The 21803-nt window shown below is 36.5% G+C and overlaps 1 protein-coding gene across 2 annotated transcripts in view; it reads right to left on the minus strand.

The window, feature by feature from the left end:
* Positions 1-1218: 1218 nt before the first annotated feature.
* Positions 1219-21803, minus strand: part of Ryk (receptor like tyrosine kinase) — a 92858-nt gene continuing 72273 nt past the window's right edge. For both annotated transcript variants that reach the window (XM_063249027.1, XM_063249026.1), the window contains exons 11-15: positions 19383-19515; positions 18247-18356; positions 17933-18092; positions 3127-3263; positions 1219-2295 (exon numbers count right to left, since the gene is read on the minus strand). In XM_063249027.1, coding sequence (XP_063105097.1) covers positions 2184-2295; positions 3127-3263; positions 17933-18092; positions 18247-18356; positions 19383-19515 — 652 coding nt within the window. In that variant the 3' untranslated portion in view covers positions 1219-2183. The remainder of the gene's footprint in view (positions 2296-3126; positions 3264-17932; positions 18093-18246; positions 18357-19382; positions 19516-21803) is intronic.

The raw sequence follows: 21803 nt of genomic DNA on the forward strand, positions 1-21803 counted from the left end.
GAACCATTCATGGATTGCAGTGGGCAGAGAGCAAGGATTCACCAGGAAGCAAGCCCTCCCTGCAAACCAGCACCATGTGGGGCCCCTGGCGACCAGGGGACAGCCAGACACCAGCCCAGTCCAGCATGCAGGCTGGCAAATAAGAGCCAACCCCCCTGGCCCTGTGACTGGCTGATCCAGAGAAACACAGGCTGTGCTGACAGTTACTGGGATGAAATGTGATTTGATACTTGTGGTGTTCCATTTTCCACTAAACTTGTAGGTCTAGGGCCAGAGGTCTGATCATCTGTTCAGAGGATCACAATAGGCAGAGTGACATGGGGGGGAGGGGTTCCTTCTGAGGATGATAGCCATTGTTGATTCCCTATTGTTTTGTTTCTAAGTCTTGTATCATTTTCATTGTTTTATTTGGTTGGGTTCTGTTGTGTTTTGTTTGATTTGGTTATATCCAGATGGCATGAGCAGCTATTTCAAAGATAGATATTATGGTAGCCATTTTGGATTTGCTTCTGTCTTGTTTTGAAGTCCTTTATTGCATTCACTATTTTGTTTTTAATGGTTCTGTTCTGCTCTGTTCTGTTTGGTTTTTACTATGTCTGAGGGTATCTGCAGCTATTTTGAAATCAACAGACATTATGGTATTTATTGTTGATTTTGCATTGTTTTGAAGTCCTGTTCACTGGGGTTTGTTTTGACTGGCTGTATTCTGTTTTATTTTCCTTGGTTTTATCCTCTTGAAAATAAAATTTAAACATTAAAATAAAAAATAAAAACTAGCCATTTGGGGGCTATATATTTCACAAAATAAAAACACCAGTGTTAATAAACTATACACAGAAAATCATGTCCTTTTCCCAGATGTGCTGCTGATTCACAAAGCTTATATAAAAACAGCAAGTGCCTCCTGCTACTCCCATTGCTCTCCTGTATATTCTCAATGGGAAGGAAAGGCAGGCACCTGCGTGTTTCAGAGTTCCCTTTTCCTCTTGGGCCAATTAAAACTGAGCATAAATACATGCATATCTCTTATTTAATGGGTCTGGAGAAATGACTCCACTGTTTTATTGGGTCCTGAAGCTGAGCAATGTCAGCTGTCACTGTTACAGGGTTTTGGAAGTAGGTGAAATACTCATGATATAAAGCGTGACCCCTCCAAGTGTTGCATGTTCAAAGACAACCACAAATCATGCATTATGAACAATATTTTCAACACTATCATAATATAAAACAAATCCTTTATTTTTCTTCAAGTTTTTAGAAAACAATTTTACACTTAAGCCAGCCTTGAAGATAAGCTCAAAGTTTATCAGTTCAAAATTTTTTTAAAAAACAAACCACAACTCAAGCACCCACTCTGTGCATAGCACTTATCCTAGGTGCAATAAAAGGGAATCTTAACCTTACAAATGAGGTTTCACTTTCTGGAATTGTATTCTGTCTTTTCCAGATAGTAAAAATAAATAAAATTGTCAATAATCCCACTAATCTGCCCCAACCCACTTCTGGCTCATAGAAAAGTTAATTTCTAAAAAATTTAAGATGTAAGGAATTTAGCTCCTATTGCTCCCAAAGTAAGAAAGTGGAATTCTTTTACATTAAAAAAATAAAAAAATTTTTTCTTATGAAAGGGCAGTTTGTTCCTAGTAAATAGTTAAAAATTCTTTTTTCTCTTTAGTTTTCTCCCTCCAGTATTGCCCTTTGAAGTACAATGTAAATCAGGTATCTTTTTAAGCTGCTTCTTTCCTACGTACTGTATCTTGAAGACAAATCATTCCCAAAAGTAGTGATAAAAATATTAAAACAACTTTAAAGGTAAGTAATCTACATTACCTTGATGAAGTAAAAACATAAAAAGCAGTTGGCACTAAGACAGCTATTCCAAATATCTGTGTCTAAACAATTTAAACTGTTTATTTATTAAGAATGCACCCTTAGTCCAAAGTAACTATGTTTTAAAAAAAATTTGCCCCCCAAAATTTACAAAACCCCTTTCAATTCAACTTAATAAAAGTGATACCTAGAAAATATTCCACATTATTAAGTCTGTCTTTAAAATAAAGTTCATATTCTGAAGCATTCCTAAGGCACGGTGTTCTGGAAGATAACTGTGCATCTGTTGGCATTGCGTTACACAAGAGGAGGCTCCAGCAGAAACTGTCCTCTGTTGCTGTGGGACTGAGAAGTCAGACATAGGCTCCCAGGGCGGCGTGGAACTCTGTGAGACACTGGACCAGCTGCTGAAACTTGGGCCTCTCCTCCGGATCTAAGGCCCAGCAACAGGCCATCACGGCAAATCTGCAGCAACAATGGAAAATGTCGCTACTGAAATAGCACTCCTTACCTTTTGGTCAATTTGATAACAGTTATGTTTTCTGTTTACACATGAATTTGCAAACTATATTAAAAGTGGTTATTTTACTATGCGTTGGCAACTCTAAAATGAAAAACTAAAATTAGTTATTTGAATTATAAAGTCCTGGTGAGAGGACACCAAATATTTCAGGAAATACTAAGTTAATGGAAATACAAAAAACAGTCTAATAATAACCTGTTATCCTGTATTTGAGTTGTGACAGGAAGAATTTAGAGAAGGTGTTACCTAATATCTAACAGTCCTGGATCTACACCAAACTTTGCTCTGGTATAGAAACCTTTAGGGTATTTTGAAGGCTGCACTCCTCTGGGCACCTACATACTCCAACCAGCCTCCTGCCCACCCTACTTCCACAGTCTGGAAGATTTGCAACGCGAAAGCAGAAGACAGGAAGCAACTATGCCACTCACCAGCACACAGTATTCTCCTTGTGTGTCACTGGAGTACTGGCAAGTCAAGGTGACCGTGAGAAAGGCTTTTATAAAGACTGTACCCTTTTGTTTAAACGACTCAGGTAACACTGTGTACATTAGTCTCTGAGACTAATTTACAGTGATTAATTACATACTATAAATATGCCAAGTGTAGAAAAGAATGAATAAATCTGTCTAGTTTTGTCTATAGTCTAGCGCAGGCCTGAGGAGTCCCTACTCTCAGAGGGATCTCCATATGACTACAGAAACTTACTCTTTTCTTTTATGAAACTATACTAAATGAAACAAGATTCATGTGTTAACACTCCAAAAACTCACAGTTCATCAGGACAGTTGATAGGCTGGGCTATTCGGTAACCATCTTTCAGGTATGCGGCCATCTCAAAGGGATCAATGTCCACATAGGGTGTCTGGCCCAGAGTCATAAGCTCCCACAGCGTCACTCCAAAGGCCCACTAGAAAGGAGCAGAAACAGATGAAGGATATTTACAAGCTGCTGCCTGGCTGCTGCTGTTGCTGCTGCCTTTAATCAGCTAAAAGTAAAAAATAACAGTTCAACTAATACTTAAGAAGAGCAAAAAAATATTTATTTATAAAAAGAAATCCCTGATGTACACCTGTAATCTCAGCACTTGTGCGGCTGAGACAAGAGGATCACTGCAAGTTTGAGGCCAGCCTGGACTACAAAGTGAGTGCAAAGCCAGCCTGAATTGCATAGTGAAACCCTGTCTCAAAAGGACCAAAAAAAAACATGTCTCACACACTAAGTTCCTCCTTTTGCTGGGGAAGAAAACAAGGTTGAATGCATCCTTTGATGTAAACATTAGTATTATATACTCTAAGTAATGAAATTTATCAAAAGAAAATTCTTATTTATTGTAAGATATACAATCCCAAACTATAAATTATACCTAAGATTTTCTTAATACAAAAATTTGTAACTTTAAAAATTACAGGTTTCTATACATTGAGAAGTGGACAATCAATGCCTTCTGCCTAATTGTAAACAAGAACATCCTGAGAGAAATATATAAAATTATGTAAAATAAATAGTCATGGATATTTAATTCAGGGGGGATGGTGCTTGGGGGTCAAATTCAGGCTCTTATATGTGCGAAGCACTTGCTCTACCACTGTAGCCCTAGACTTAAAAGGGCTGATTAACCTATAAAGATACCCTAAAAATTATTTTCCAACCTTGCTCAAATAAAAGATCAGCTTATTTAAAATCAGTCTATGAACTATCAGTAGAAGCAGGCATTGTAAATAGTAACATCAAGATCGTATTTATGGAACGACTGGGGCTCCCCTTGGACTCAGCCCTGGCCATGCGGCCCACAATCCTGAGATACAGGCAACACATCACATAGCACTGCTGTAACATGTGAACCCCAAGGTCACAAGTGAAGTTGGGAAGGAAAGGCGATACATGTCAGTCACTGAACATTTAAAGTTCCTACAAGTTCTAGAGATTTTAAAGCTTTTATCACTTTAAACTTTCACAACACACCCTAAAAGTAATTCACTGATAGTTCAATTTTACAAGGTGAGGAAACTGAGGCTCAGATTAGTGGCTTGCCCAGGGATATATCTTTTAATAGAAGAAAGAAGAAATATGACATAAATATATTTGTTTACAAATGCTAAGCACAGTACATTAAATTTTGTTTCTTAAAAATAGTAAGGAGGGGCTGGAGGTTTAGCTCAGCGGCATAAGCGCCTGCCTTGCAAGTAGGCAGTTGTGAGTTCGATCCTCGGTACCAATAAAAAGGAAAAAGACAAAAAAAAAAAAAAAAAAAAAGTAACGAAATCTAGCAGTATTTTGTAAATACACATTTTTAAAGAAGTTTTATCCAGGTTGAATATCCCTAGTCCAAATCCACAATCTGAAATGTTCCAAATTCCAACACTCTTCGAGTGAGGACAGGATACCACAAGTGGAAAATTCTACATCATGAATCTGTTCCATGCACATTCATTAAATATATTGTATAATATTAACTTCACGCTATATACACACATTCCTAAAATATTTCAATGCATATTTGTAAATAATTCAAAATCTGAAAATTAAAAAAAAGTAAATCAAAGCTCTTCTAGTCCCAAGCATTTCCAATATAGGACATTCAACTTGTACTAGCAAACAATAGCCATATTTCTTAACAGGACCTATGCAGTAAGAAAATAAGGGACTAACATTTATAAAATATAAATTAAGAAATTAAAATCAAGCCAAAATATACATGAAAAATGAAGACAAAACACTGTGTTATCTTAACAAACAAAAATAGAACTGTACTATTAAGAACCAAAAACATTCTTCATGTGGAGAAAGAGAAAAAAAAAGATGAGAATATATATCTACACAAAGAACGAAAAAGCTTGAAAATGTGGGTAACAGTAAAAGCCTTTCCCCCCTCAATTTAAAAATTCCTTTTAAAAAAGACTAAAGAAAAAAACAGTTAACAGTGTATTGTGAGGTCCACAATATAGAAAAGTGAAATACATGTTTGTAAGAGAATAAAGGGTAGCGTGGAATGAACAGTAATACGTTGTAAGATGTGTACATTTAAATGAAGCAGTAGAATATTTTGAAAACAAAAGGTATATACTGTAAACCTGCAACAGTTTTCTTAATTTTAACATTTCTATCATTTTGCATCTCTGTACAGGGCCTGTCCTGTGCATTACAGAATATTTAGCAGCATCTCTGGGTTCTATAAATAGATGTCACTAGCATATCATCCAAGTTGTGACAACCAAAATCTGTTAATGTCCCCTGCTTGGGGTGGAGGGCAAAACTGCCCCCAAGTGAGAATCACTGAGTTAGGGGGGACAAAGAAAACAAAATTAGCATCAGGAATGAAAGATGATTATTTCACATTCTACAGACACACTAAAAAATTCCGAAGAATTCAATTTTATACCAATAAATACAATAATTTAGATGAAGCAGACGTTTTATATACAAATTACCAAACCAGACACAAAAGCAAATAATATATATAGCTCTACATTTATCGTAAATTTACAATTAGAAAATGTTCCACAGGGGCTGGGGATTTAGCTCAGCAGCATAAGTGCCTGCCTTGTAAGCAGGCAGTCATGAGTTCGATCCCCGGTACCAATAAAAAGGAAAAAGACAAAAAAAAGAAAATGTTCCACAAAGAAAATTCCACATCCTATTTCACTGGTGAATTCTATTAAATTTTAAAGAGATAATACAAATTAGTACTAGTTTAAGGCTACCCTAATAAAATACCACAAACCAGTAGCTCAAACAATACAAATGTACTGTCTCATACTTCTAGAGATTAGAAATTCAAAATCAAGGAGCTGCCAAGGCCCTGACCTCTGTATTCCATAGAGAGATGGCTTCGTCACCGCTTCCAAGTCCCAAGTCCCTGGTATTCCCTAGGTGTCACTGTCCCTATGTATGTCTGCCCACAGCACTCTGCCCTCATGTGTTAGTATCTTCTTCCTCTTCATCAACAGTCATGTTGGATCAGAGTCCACCCTAATGACCTCACCTGAACACTGCATCCGTAGTGACCCTATTTCCAGTAAAGTCCACAGTCTAAGGTTCTGGAGACTAAGATTTGCGAGGAGACGGGGCAATTCAACTTGTGCATTGAGTTATATAACCCTACACAAATTATTCTAGAAAAGAGGGGGAACACTTTCTGATCATTTTGAGAGTAGCATTATTGTAAATACCAAAACCAAACCCTGTAGAATCTAATATCCTTTTTATTAAGTGATTATTAAATAGAGTGCCCAGCGTGGAGAGATGTTTTAGGATAGGCACAAGTGTTGAGGAGGTATGTGCATACCTTTAAAATCCTCACAGACCTGGAGTCTACTGGAATGTCCCGTAAGCCTCGGACAATCCAGTCTGCTTAAAAATGCAAAAATGCTTTCAGATTAGTAAAAATTAAAGAGCAGAGCATGCTCACATTCCAGTATTTTCTCATCTTAAAACCATACTCTATGAAATCTTAATCCTGAGAGTAAACATAATGTTTAATTTTTAGTGCATAATTTCCAAAGAGAAGTCAATTCATGACACCATCCAAATGGAACAGAATCTGAGGAAGTTTCCATCCCTTCCTCTTGAGATAAAATGGGCCTGTTCTTACTTTTGTGATGATTCTGTGGAAAGGAATAATTGATTCTATTGCGATTTTAAAGGAAAAAACAGTGCAAATCAATGGTAAATAGGTACTGCCACTTTATAATAGGGAGTAAATCTATGTAACATTACCAATCCAATGTGTGCATGCGGACTTTTAAAAATTACTTTCATTGTTTTGACCACATTCTTATCCCCATGCAGTCACCTAAGGTTCTCATATTACATCCTGAAACATTAAAAAAAAAAAACACATCAAAAAAAAGAACAAGCCAAAGGATAAACTATAGTTTCATTTCCTTAAAAACCAACACAAGTGATTAATTACATGTTGGCTAACCAACCCTTAAAATAAAATCAAAACCAAATGGCACAGGATGATTTGTGGAAAACTTGTTCTCTAAAGTCTTTTGGGATCTAAACCATTTAAAATTTAGACAGACTTATTCTATAATTTCTTTCTGTTTGACGTAGTTGGAAAGAAGGTCAGGCTGTTTTTCCAGTTTTATGAAAATCTGTGGCTCAGTCCTGTTAAAGAACACTTAAAAGAACAATAATATTCTGCTCCCTTCAATGGTGTTACTCTATAGCTTTTTAAGATACAGGACATGAAATATATTTTTCACTAAGAACATATACTCATGTAGTTTGTATATAAGTAAAATTATGTTTTCTCCTTTTTAGTGTAGTATTATCTAAAGTTGGGGTCATTGAATTAAGAAATCCCTATTTCATTACTCTAGCAACTTACAATGCGAGGCTGACTATAGTACAACAGAGCTAGTCATTTACTCTTAGTTAACTAGCACTGGAGTATGCTAAACGGCACAGCGTGTGATGAAATGTGCCTCCCAGCTCTGTTCTGCCACTGGGGGCCCTGGTAGTGAATCACCAGAAACCTTCTTGCCTAGCTGTAGGGGTGATGTTGCCAACTCAGGGGACCTGAAAGACACAGTACTGAGTCCACACTGCTATCATTACTTTAGTGGGACTAGGGATCAAACCCACAGCCTTGTCCATCCTAGATGAGTGCCCTACTGCTGAGCTGTATCCCCTGTCCAAGAGAATTATTTTTAAAGTTTAATGTCATTCCTCCGGTTCAGGTTTTGCACTTAGGTGGGATAAATCAACCAATTTTTTCCCCGTTTTTCCCTTTTGGGATAGATCTGTCTCTAATAAATCTTTCTCACCACTCTATTTTGGAAGATTATGTCTCAAGATAAGTGTAGCTTGAGGCTCATATCTCATTTAGATAAGACTTGAATTTTAGACTTCCTTACTGGAACTAGAATGAGTTAAAACTTTTAGGGCTACTGGAAGAAATGGAGGGAGTCTGCATTTGAGAAGAACATAAATTTTAGGAGACCAGTGACAGAATGTAAGGGACTGAATGTGCCCCGGCAATTCAGGTCCCCCGTGTGTTGAACCCTAGTCACCAAGGTGATGACAGGAGCTGGGGATCTTTGGGAACTGCTTAGGACCTGAGGACGGAACCCTCATAAGACCAGCCTTATAAAAGAGATCCCAGAGAGTGCTCCTGCTCCTTATGCCATGTGAGCACACAAAGACGGACACTCTGATACTGGAACAGGACTTTCATCAGACACCGTGATTCTGGACTTCCCAAACAACCATGAGACATAAATGTTTGCAGCTCAAGCCACTCAAGCTATGCCAGTTTGTTACAGCAGACAAAAGGCACTAAAATACTACTTCAACTTCAAAAATCACCAGTCTTTAAGCAAAGGGTGTGATACAAGACTGAAAAAAAAAAAAATTTCTACTTTAAATCTGTCCTAGGATTTTTAATTAGGAAACACACAGCCAGTACAAAATTGGGTGCTGGCCAGATTCTCACAGGTACAGGTTATTCATGGCACTTTTCTCCATTTCACAAGTGCTTAGGCATCACTCCATCAGAACACCACGGCTGTCTTACAAAATCATAAACACAATAAGAAGACTCTACAGAAATGAAATGGAAAACAATGGTCACAAAGTTTTCATGAGCATAGTATACTAAGGAATGACAACTATAGAAAATATATCCAGAACAGCTACTGGGTCATAAAACAGCAACTGCTCATTTCTGAAAACATACTATTCCTAAAGTAAATCCATGTAATCAGAACAATTAAAATATTACTGTTTGATAAAACTAAGTATGTTCTCAACATTAATAATACTAAATCATTATTTCCTAAACTTAGGTCTAAAATTATCCTTTAACCTCTAGATTTTTCTTAATGTTTTAAATATTAATTTCTCTTAATGTAAACTTATTAAGTCTAAGACTGCTGGTGCATAAAAGTTTGCAGCCATTAAGGGAAGCAAATAATTACTGAGAATTTAAGCATTATTGTAAATTAATGAAGAGTATAAAACAAAGGTTTCTGTACTGTTAAAAATAATAAATAGCCTCTGATAACTAGCTTTCTCTTTGATGCCACAGTAATTCAACAGACCACTTCACCAGTATGTTATAAATGTGACAGCCTCTTTAAGTTTCTCAGGGCAGGGCAACGACCTTACAACAATACTAGGGAAATTTTGCCTTATCCCCTAAAACTATTCCAATACCTTGAAAAGGAGTTCCTCATTGCCATAAACCACACTGATAAGGTTAGCATGGAAGTACTTCCTTGACTTCGTTTTTTAAGAAAATGCTTTAAAAACATAAAGTAACACAATAAACAAGAAAGAGACTTTTGGGCCATGAAGTTGTGAGCTCAATCCCCGGCACCCAAAAAAAAAAAGAAAAGAAAAGAAAAAGAAAAAGGAAAGAGATGTTTAACTGTGTACTTTTGATTACATTTAGTCTTTTAATAGGCATTATTATCTTAACAGCTGAATTATGTTAACTACTATAATTAGCAAAATAATTCAACAAAGATAAAATCAAGCAAACTATTTTCAAATAAAGGAAAAAAGTCACATAAAAAGTTTGATGACGCTAACATCTGATGAAAACATAATAAAAACAATATCCAGACATTCACAAGAATGTCTACAATGATCTCATACCTTAGAATAATATTAGGGAGATTTATAACTAGTCAAATACAATCATGTTCTAGTTCAACATATTTCCTCAACTCAACGTTTAAAAAGTTGATGTTAACAGTATGAGAATCTTGACACAGTGAAGTATTGACTCCTTCCAGCAAAAATTAAAAAAACAAGGCCCAGATATGCAATGTAAGATTTTTAAGATAGGAAATATTAATATTTTCTAAACAAATCACATAGAAATTTTAACTATAAAGGAATGCAAAAATGTTGAGTCTTTTAAAGGACAGACAGAGAAAATGTTCTTTCCAAGAGTCAATTGCATTAGTTGGATGCAATGCGTACACCTGAAAGGATATATTTCACATGTGCATAGTAAGATTCTGGTGGGATTGGATAATTTATTTTGTGTATGACTGCAAACGTTGTTCAGCCAAAATAGAGTATTATGTGTAACTTTTAAACCTCCAACTCCACTCACAAGGCAAAGCTGGAACACAGCATAATGATCAAGTTCATTGAAATGTTAATACGTTCATCTAAATGTTAAAATTCAATCTTTAATATTTGTGTTTTACACATACCGTAAGAACTCAAAAAACACTCAATTTCGAAACTTAAGGGTAGGACCAAGAATCACATCATAGTTACAAGAAACAGAAAGATAGAACTTAATCCTAATTATGTGAAGCAAAAAAGATACTTATGTGTGTGTATGAAATAAACTTAAAATAATAATTTAAAAAAGAAAAATCTGAACATCTTAAGAGTTAACCACATTAAATGTAAACCTAGAGGTATTTTTGCCATTGCATGCAAGTTAATTACAGTTGAAGAGAATCTGAGCTACAAAGTCATCTTAAATTAAATCAAGACATGACTAAAAGTATTACAAATTTAAAGAATTCTCTTATGTTACCATTAATTCATGCTAAAAAAATAAAGCTGTCAAATAAGAAGCAACAAAGTATTTGATAATACCGAATACTAACAAAGGCAGATACATAAAACATATGAACACTTACAAAATTTATAAAATATAACCATAAAAATTAATTCTGGGTATAATTTTGAAATGCTTTGCTTAACTAAAGCATTTATCATCAATATGAATCTTATGCTAATACAGAGCAATCTACTCAACTGATGAGACATTCATTCACACTTCTGAAGTATGCATTATTAACTATAGTGTCATCTGTTGAAAGTAGAAAATCTAATTTGATTTTCACTCTGGAGCTTCTAAAACATATTTAATTATTTGTGTTTTGAAAATGCCTATCATTTTAAAATTATGTAACAGATTACCAGCACAGAAACAAATATACATTAATTAAGGAATGCATACTCTGGGATTGTCCACTGTATAAACAAATAGACTTGCTGGATATCTTTTCTTTCTTTCTTTTTTTATTGGTACAGGGGATCAAACTCACAACCGTGTGCTTGCAAGGCAGGCACTTATGCTGCTGAGCTAAATCCCCAGCCCCTGGACACCTTTCTTACCTCTCTATATTAGCTGTTTATGCTTTTCCTAAGGCAATAATAAAAACATCCAATTTTTGAAATTACATCTTAAAATTTTATAACATTTACAAACTGCCACCTAAAAATATCTTTTTTGTTCCCATCAAATATTTTTTGCTTTACCACAACTGTCTCATTTCAGGAAAGACAATTATACTACATTTTAATAAGTAACAGTAACACTGAGATAGCTCTCAGGAGGCTGAGATAGCAAGATTCCTGTGAGCTTGATGCCAGTCTTGGCTACATAGTGAGTTCAAAATGCTGTCCTTAAAAAAACAAAACAACTCAAAAACAACATAAACACTAAGAAAAGTTTCTTTTACTTTTTGCATTCAACGCTCTCTTTGGCAGCACATACATTTTATTGCATTCGAACCTGTTTAGATTCAAACTAAAGGGGTAGATTTGAAAACCACACTGCTCTAATTCAACAGATAATGTTTTAAAACTATGTTCCCAAACTGAAAGTTAAATATGTTTCCCCCATGAAAACAACTTCACTTAATGTAGAAACATTAAACAATTCAAGCCACAATTCACAATTTCTGAATAAAAATATGGCAACTCTAAAAGCAAGTATCCTATCGGGATATAATTACTCTGTGCTGTCATTCAATATATCAGCAGTATACTCCCCTAAAATCTCACTCTGCTTTCCCTTTGGATATTATATGGGAATATCAAAATCAAAACAAAAAATGTACCCCAAACAGAAAAGGCCTACATTCACTTTGGATAATCATTAAAACTCTAAAATGTTTTGCATATTCAATCACTTTACTTTTTACCTCTCAAACACAAATGTTAGAAAAGGTTTATCATCAATTCCAGAAAAAATCAATGCTTAGATTGCCACTACTATATAAGCTGAAGCCTTATGCTCCTGCACGTAAGAAGAATCTGGATATACTGACTTCAGCCTCAGATCCATTCCCTGACATGGCCATGTCTCTCTGGCTGGGAGATCCTACGAGCACACAAAGCCAGTTTCCATCTCATGTTAATCTCTGTGGGTGTTCTATGAAGCAGTTAACAGCCCTTCTTATAATCGTTCATATTTACTCTGCCCATTTTAAGTATCAAGTTTTTTAAATAAAAAAGCTGATCTTCAATTAAAACAAAGAATTCTGAAGATACACACAATGAAAGACCTTAACTGTCAAAACTTCAAGCTTAGAAAAACCTAAATTGTTTATTCACATCAATTCAACATATTTTATGAAGATACTTGGTATGTAAAAGGAGTAACAAACTAAACAGCATCTAATTTATGAAAAAGGAAAAAATTAATTATAATAAGTGAGTTTCCCTCATATCAAATTAGTCTCATTTCAAGGATTTTAAATTGGAGCCTTAGTATTTAATAAGAAAATTTTAGATAATTTCAATTATTGAGTATGGTGAGCCAAATGGCAGCTTCAAAGACAGGTCTGTCCGTGTCTTAATCCATGAAACCTGTAAATATCAATATAAAATGTATATTATGAAATATGGAAAAGATAGAAATACAACATTGCAAAAGATCTTATCAAAGACCTTGAGAAGTTTGGATTGAGTAGGCAGGTCCTAAATGCCCTTGTTGTCTACTTTGTAAGAGAGAAACAGGAATTTTGAAAGACACAAATGAGAAGCTGTTAACAACACAGAACAGAAAGAGATATAACCACAAGCCAGTGAATGCCAACAGCCATGTGAAAATAGAAAAGGCAAAGAAAGTTTCTTCCCAGAGCCTCTGGAGGGAGAATGTCTACACCTTCATTTCAAACATTTGGCTTCCTAATCTGAACTGTTTTAAGACGATGAGATTGTAGCAATTTGGCATAACAGCCAGGGAAAACTAATACACTGAAGAAAAGTTTATATACCAATTAATGTAACTAATCAGTATAATTAATATTTAGTATTATTGAAAGAGAAATCCTTAAACCACACACACTTTGTCATAGAAGACTAACACTAAATTACTATAAAAGCAAAATATACCAAAACATAAAGATACAATGAATGATATAATAAACTTAATTCTTCAAGTTGAAACTCTGTAGTAATGTAAGATTTTACAAGTAATATAAATAGCTTACCACAGAGTGAGCGTATAGGGGAAACACAAACAAAATTTTATCTGATTTCCAAGTATAGAGCTACAATAATAAAGTATGGTAGGCAAGAGACACGAAAATCATTAAATTATGCTTAATTTAAGCTAGAATGTCAAATAACAAGTCAAAAATAGCTGCAAAATACTTCCACGTTTTGTAGCTTCAGAAAATATATACGGCTAAGTATAAAGAATCCAACTATATGAACCACTAATCCGACGAGCACTTAGCCATTTTGAGACTTATATAAGAAAGCAAGCATAATCAGTTACTATTCCCTCTCTTACCCACCGATATCTTTATCCTTTTTTTTTTAATTTAAAGAAAAGGAAACAAAAAAAAAAATACATGGAGATAAAAAAAAAAGGGTAGAAAAAATACAAAATTACAGACAAACAAATGGTAAGAAATTGCTGGTTGATAAGTTACACATTGTCATCTTAGAAATAGCTGTTCAGGTTATAGAATTAAAGTATTTAGAATGACATTCAAAAAGTGACCCTACAAACCATTCTGCTCTATGATCGAACAAAAGCTCAGTAATATGATTATCAGTCCTACACATTTGTTTTACATCTCAAAGAGGGTAAGATTAATCATATCAAAACAGAACAGAACATTAAAAAAAAAACAATTTAAAGAAATACAGATTTCAAAGCAAGTCCACTGGAGATCTTCATTATCTAACTGTCTCTAGTTTCTTACAAACAGTTGTCCCTATCTTCACCCACTTTATATACTTATTGCATATTATAGAACTAATCAAATCATTACAGGATGATGAAGTCTTTTTAGGTCCTCAAGTTCCAAATTAGGGAAGACAATAGTAACTACCATCTCATCTCTCATTCTCTTTGTGATAGCTGTCCCCATCTCTACATATGCTGAAGTTGAACTCAAGAAACCAGTCCAATGTTATTCTAATCAGCGAACAATAGATTGTTAGAATTTATATTATAATTCTACAAAATAAGCCTCGGGTTTCTCAGCATCTCTTCCTCAGAGTATCTGTTCCTTACATCTTGCATTATATAATCTGTTCCCGTAAATGATTTAAAAAAAAAAAAAAACCCATGTGTGAATTTCTACATATATATCTATCCTCTCTGTATTATAGGGAAAACCAAGTCATAGCAAGACAGCAAAACAATTTCCTAGAAAAACATGCAATGGATAAGACATATAAGACTACAATGTAAATGATCTTCCGTAGCTACTATGTTTTCTCTTGTTATTTTCAATAGATTTGTCCACAACACTGGCTTATTATAGTTAAACATAGTATCACCTATTTTTATAAAAACTTAACTTTGACAGCATTGTAGGATTTGAGAGCTGTTACTAATTAATACCAGTATGGATATCCTTTACAACTTGTCATGCTCAGAGTAGTTGCCTCTACTTTTAGGGTTGATGCTAACAAGCATACCAATTTCAAATAAAATCAGCCAAGGCCAACCAATAGTCTTACGATTCAGATTCAATTAAGATCAGTCATAGTAAGACAATGTAAGTAATACAGGATTTCAGTTTAAGTTAATAGGAAAGTAAGGATAGTTACCATGGTATAACCTGCTATTTTTGGTTCAAGAGGTCTGTGCCCTCAAATCTGACATGAGTGGACAGACCAGAACAAATTAAATTCAAACTAAATATGGCACTAGGACTACTGTGTCTTTTAAATTGTTATACACCATTAACAATAACCTCTGCTTTTTTTTTTTAATATAGTTTCAGAGCTGTCTACACTAAAGACTATAGCTTACCGTCTCTGCCTTATGTCTGCTACTCCACTTTTCCGCTATAATTTGTCCACCTTATTCCCTCATTCCATTGTCTGCCCCGTTCACTGAGGCCTCTCTGCCACTGTTGCAGGAATCCTGGTATCTCTTCCTCTCTTTCTCTGTAATGTCCTTCAGCGCTCTCTGTAGGGTTGGATTGGTGGCCATGAACTCTCACAGTTCCTCCTTGTCTTGAAAGTATCTTATTTCTTCATTAATTTTGAGAGAGAGTTTTGATGGGTATATGAACTTTGGTTGCATATTTTTTTCTTTCAGGACTTGGAATATTTCTCCCCACTCCCTTCTTGACTTAAGAGTTTGTGTTGATAAGTCTGCTGTTATTTTGATAGTTTTCCCGTTGTAGGTAATCGGCATCTTTTCTCTGGCTGCTTTTAATATTCTGTTCTTTTGGTGGATTTCTGGAATCTTGATTATTATATGTCTAGGCGTAGATCTGTTTTGGTTGTAGGTAGCTGGTGTTCTGTATGCCTCTTTTATCTGGATATCATTTCTTTTTGCTATACATGGGAAATTTTGCTTTAATATATCTGTGAATATTTTTTGTATTTCATTTTTGGTTGCTCCTGCTTCCTCACTCACATTCTTTATTCTTAGGTTATGTATCTTTTGTCATCCTCCAGTTTTTGAATTGCTTCTTTCTGGTTCCTTGTTGTTTTTAAGAGGCTTTTTCTTTCATGATCATATGCCATAAATCTCTCTGCAAGTTTCAGAAGGCTGTCTTTAGTTTCTGTCAAGGCATTTTGCCAGTGTTCAATGGAGTTTTTAGTTTCCTGATATTCTCTTTGGATCTGTTTCATGTATTCTAAATTATGTTTAAATTCTTCCTCAGAAGTTTCACTTTCTTTTCTGATTTCCTCAGTTCTTCCATCTGTGTTCTCTTGGGCAGGGCTTGTCATTTCTTTAATTAATCTCTTTATATCTTGCCTCACTTGGATCAGGAGTACAGCTTTAAATTCCTCTATGAGATCATGTAGGTACTTTTTAATTTCGGCTGATGCTGTGTCGAGCAATGGATGGTTACTGTGCTTGTTCTCTTCAGTGTTTACTTCTCCTGGGCTTATTTTCTCATGTTGGGCAGCTGGAGATTTTTTTTTATTTTTATCTCTTGTCATGTTTCTGGTTTCTTTCAGACTGTCCTGGGGTTCTCTGGCCCTCTCCGAATTGCTTAGGGCCTTTCAGAAGCGTGCTGACTTGAGTTTTTGCTGTCCTCCCCAATTTACTGTTATCTGGGGTAGGCTGGGATGCAGGGGCGGTACAGGCTAGTCTCTAGCCTCTGTGCCCGTTAATCCATAAATTAGGCTGTACTTTCTGGATGTCACTGAGTTGTGACTATTTTGTATCCGCTTATTGGGCCCCAAGCAGAGGCTTGGTTTAGCCCCAGTAGCTCCTGCCAGTTCTCTTTGTACCAGAAGCAGCTGACTAATGTCACTATGGCACAGGGTTCTGCCCAAATCCCAGCTGTTCTCTTCCAGACCTCTCTGTGACAGGAGCACCAGAACAGCAGATCTGCCCAAATCCAAAATGTCTCCCACTAGTTCTCTGAATGGAGCTGAAGCCAGCACGTAATCAGGCTCTGCCAGATTTCAAGATGTCTTCCACCAGTCCTCCCTACAGGGGGACCTGGTGATGTCACCGAGCTGTAGTTTCTGCCCAACACTAAAATGTCTGCCACCAGACTCTGTGTTATTGATTTCCCCGTGGTGGTGGGCACTGTCCAGTTCCAAGATGTTCTCTGGCCAACCCCAGCAGCCGCGGGGTTCCCAGTACTCACCAGAGTCCGGCGCAAGTCCTCATTCCGGGACCTCCGCACCCCAAGCTGCCCACCTTTCGCGCACTCCCGGCACAGCGCTGAATGGTGCACAGCGTGCACTCCCGGCACAGCGCGGAACGGTCAGATATCTGCACACCGTTTAGATTTAGAACTGCAGAGCCTTGTACGATCTCCTCTGGTGCAGCGGTGCAGTCCTGGCTGCTACTCGGAGTCCCGGGTCTCAGTTTCCTGCAGTCACCAAAAGCAACACAGCTTTTCCTGCTGGGTCCACGGGTCAGTTTGTTGATTTAAAGGCGCGGGATTTGCAGCCTTCCATTATCAGCGTTCACAGTCTCAGCACAACTTTAAATCCTCCAGCTGCACTGTCTTGGTTAATAAGAATCACTATTGATTTGTCTGGCCCTCTCCATGTTGTCACATTCTAGCTTCTAGTATGATTTCTCCGGAGAGACTCTTCACTCGATCCCCTAGCAAGCTGCCATTTTGATCGACCCCCTCAATATCTTTATCCTTAAAACTGGGAAGAATCTACCTAAGTGTCAACAGTGTTCCCTCCAGATGGTACGCAAAGATGAAAGGAGGTTACACACAGTGCTGGCCCATGGTTAGAGTTACAGGCTTCTCTCCATAAACTGGCTGACTGAGAAAGCTAACTAGTCTTTCTTTCCAAATAAAAAATTCAGGGAAGTTACAAGATTAAAATACAGGCCTGAAATGGTAAAACATTAGAAACAGAATGCTGCTTCTCCCTTCTGTTGAGATCAGGAGTCCCAGTACTTACCACATCACTAGCACTAGAGAATTCATTATTAACCAGACTTTCAAGAGCCATCCATCGAACCGGTCTGTTTTCATTGTCTCCTAGACAGTGATAGTCCATAGGGAACAAGTCTCTGGAGAGGGCATTGTCTGTGATCTTAACTTGAAGTGTATCATCAATGCTGAAAAGTAAAAACATAAACATCAAATTAAGAAGTATGGATCACCTCTACTATATAACTTGTATATTACAAGTTCCAGTGTGACTCCTAGAGAGAACCCCAGACCCAGAAAGCACCACCCATCAAGTGACAGAGACAAGGTCATGGCACCTACACACAGTTTCTAGCAGCCAGGTCTTTGTGGATGACTTCCCTTCTTGCCAGGTAGCTCATGCCACAGGCGATCTGAATAGCCATATGTACCAGGTCTTGCTGAGAGATTGCCTGTAGTAACAGAAAAATGACAAGGTTTGCAGTTAGCACAAAACTTAGGATGTAGGTGTTTGTTTGCTTCCACAATCTTATTTCATTGAAAAGTATTTCTTTACATCTACATACTAATTTTAAAAAACTGTTTCTTGACAAAGAATGTATCACACAGTTCCCTATATTGTGCTTATAATACTAGTTTACAGCTCTCTACTGATACAGTGCTGTGGGCTAAGGTATGATGCCTTTCTCAGGTGACACTGATGGGCCAACCACTTGTTGGAACTTTAATCCTGTCACTTTACAAACATCTCACATATTAAGCCACATGCTCAAAGCAGTGTTTAAACTCATGTTCTTGCCGCAAGTGCAATGTCTACTATTATAAATTTTAAAACCAAAATAAAATGAGGTTCCCAAAACCAGCAGATAGCAAAACCCAGTAGGCTTTTTTACTATTACCAGCCTACCATGTTAGGAACTTTATCATTGTTTTACAGATATATGCACAGGCAGGAACAAGAAAGAAATGCTTAGACAGCTGTTACAACACAGCCACACAGATCAGGAATATATCCAATAAGTCTCACAATCCAGACCTCAGTCACTGCCTGCTTTTGGTACAACACAGACCAAATGGCTCTGTGAAATTTGTTTCCATTCCTGTAAGGGAGATCCAGGATGAGTGCTTTCAAAGAGTTATTAAGAAGGCTGGGAATTTAGCTAGCAGCATAAATACCTGCCTGGCAAGTACAAGGTCATAAGTTCAATCCCCAGTACCAAAAAAGAAAAAGTTACAAGGGAAAAGTTTGAGACAGTACTTCAGAAGATTTAAGGTAATTATGAATGAATACACAATATAAGGAAAAACTGTAGCATTAGCCAAGTGTAGGCCTCATAAACCATCTCATTTTCCTCTAAATCGACATGTAAAATTCTCCCAATTCATTCTGAGTTTATTTGTACAGGTCTTTAAACAGTTTATATACAAGAAACTATCATAAATTACTGGTAATTGGTATGTGGGTAAATTTTTCTCACCTGTGGGTTATTGGCCTCTACTAATTTGCACTGGCGTAAAAACAATTTAAGATTCCCCCAATTCATGTAAGGCAGCATCACCATGGGCTTTTCCCCTTCTTCTATATACACATGAGTAATTGGAAGAAGATTTCTATTATAAAAAAATAAGAAATTAGAAAAAAGACAATTGAAATCTAAAACCTTTAGAGCTCACTTTATATAAAGATAAATTAAAACAAAATTCAAAATATATTTAGAAGCATCATTAAAAAGGTGAAATTACACCCTGTCCTCCATACTGGATTCCCTGAAGACACACTCTACCACACTAAATCTTTACTTCAAAATGTAATTAAAGTCATGTGATACAGTTTGTGTCTAGACATCCCTCCAAAACCTCAGGCGGTCCATGCAGGTGTGCTTCTAGAGCTTGTGATCCATTCATGGTTCAATGCTGGGATTATGGGTGTGAGTACAATATAAGGGAGGGAAAAAGGCTTGCTCTCTGTCTTCTCCCTTTCTGGCTCTTGTTGCTTCTGCTGTCTCCGATCACTGTGAACTGTTGCTCCTGTGCCACACCACCCTGCTCTGGAGACAGCTGAGTATGGACTGAAACCTCCACAAACTGTGACCTAAATAAACCTTTCCTTCCTTAATTTTGGGCAACAGGTATTTTGTCTTAGCCACGAGAGAAGAGTAACTAACACCCCATGCTTTAAAAAAAAAAAAACCTAGTTTAAAAGGTAGACAAGAGTGTGATAGTCAAAAAAAGGTCTTTAGGAAGCTGAAATTGCTACAAAAACTCAGAAATCCTTAGCTGATCAAGTGGGAATTATAGGGCCAAGGATTTAGCTCAGCAGGCATAAGTGCCTGCCTTGTAAGCACAAGGTCGTGAGTTCAATCCCTGGTACCAAAATAAAACCAAACCAGAACAAAAAAGTGGGAATTATAATTGGGTTTCAGACTTATCATTTACCATCTAGGTGACTATATCTATCAGCCTTGGTCTTCATCCTTATAAAAATGAGGAACCCAACAACCACTGAATGCTTTGTGTTCTGTGGCACATAGAAGTATTTAACAAATATTTGATAAATACAAACAAAAATAACCTTAAAAATATTTCCATCCTTAATAAATTCTGCTTGTAAGAATGTATGTTTAAAAAGGGGAAACAGCAAGTACACACCAATAATTCCAGTTCTCAGGAGGCCACAAGTTTAAGGCCAGCCTGGGCTACACAGGCAATGTCATCCTGAATTACGTGAGACCCTGTCAGAAAAGAAAAGAAGGAAAGAAGCCAGCCAGTCAGCCAGCCAAACATAAAAAGCTACATGAACAAAGATAGTTAATATAAGAGGAGAAAGTTGCTGACAATTTGAATACTCAAAAGAAATGAAAGAACAACAGGATGTTATATAATAATTAAATACGCACAAAGAGATATTTATAAGAGTAAAAGCACACAGAAAAGAAAAAAATTTACATATTTGCAGGATAACTACCAGTTTGGAGAAAAAGAAAAGTGTAGAAATACAGAATTAAGAGTTGGCTTCAACCTATGGAACTACAGATACTATAATTTCTACTTTATTTTTTTCTATTTCCTAAAAATTATCTCAGTTAAATTGGGCATGGTGGCGCATGCCGGTTCCAGCATTTCAGAGGCTGAGGCAGGAGGATCACTGCCAACTCTACACTAGTGTAGGCTACTAAGTAAGCTCAAGGCCACCCTGAGCTGCAAAGTGAGACCCTGTCTCAAAAAGTCTCAACTGAGCATGCATCACTTTTAAAACTAGTCATGAAGTTGCAGCATGACCACCACTTTAAACTGGCAAAGCTGTGGGTTCTGCGCATAGTTTTTAGGAGTTACTAACAGAAAAAGCACTGACCCTGAGGGGCTTGGAAAATGAGGGCTCAGGGATATAATTAGATCTGTAAGAGAGAATTTCTCTGAAGGCTTCTGCTTACATTACAGCTGAAGAGTGGCAGTAATCATTGTCCCACTTTATTTATTGGCAAGGAAACACAACAGATAGAACGTTTAGTTAGTATGAAGGACACAGACCAAGTACATGGAGAAAAAAAATCAGATCTCCATCTGATTCTAAAACCTTTGTGCCTTGTCCTACACCATTGGACATTTCCTTCTAGGAATAGCAGGGGAATGTAAGAAAAATTAAGAGACTTCTTTCTGCTGACTCCCATCACACCAAGAAGACCAGCTATACACGCAGGTTTAATGCTACACAAAGGACTTCAGGACACATGCGGTGAGATGCCCCAAATCTTTAACCTCCCAGATCTCTCTCTCTTCCTTTCTTCATAATTAAAATTCATTTAGAAGTTAACAGCACTTCATCCTGATACAAAAATACAACAGATGAGGTCAAGTATTTTCTACTATCAAAGAAGTGAAAACCCTCTGAAAAAGTAACA

This window comes from Cavia porcellus, unplaced genomic scaffold (assembly GCF_034190915.1).
Source record: "Cavia porcellus strain 051 isolate PalLab524CR breed Dunkin Hartley unplaced genomic scaffold, mCavPor4.1 scaffold_5, whole genome shotgun sequence".
NCBI lineage: Eukaryota > Metazoa > Chordata > Mammalia > Rodentia > Caviidae > Cavia > Cavia porcellus.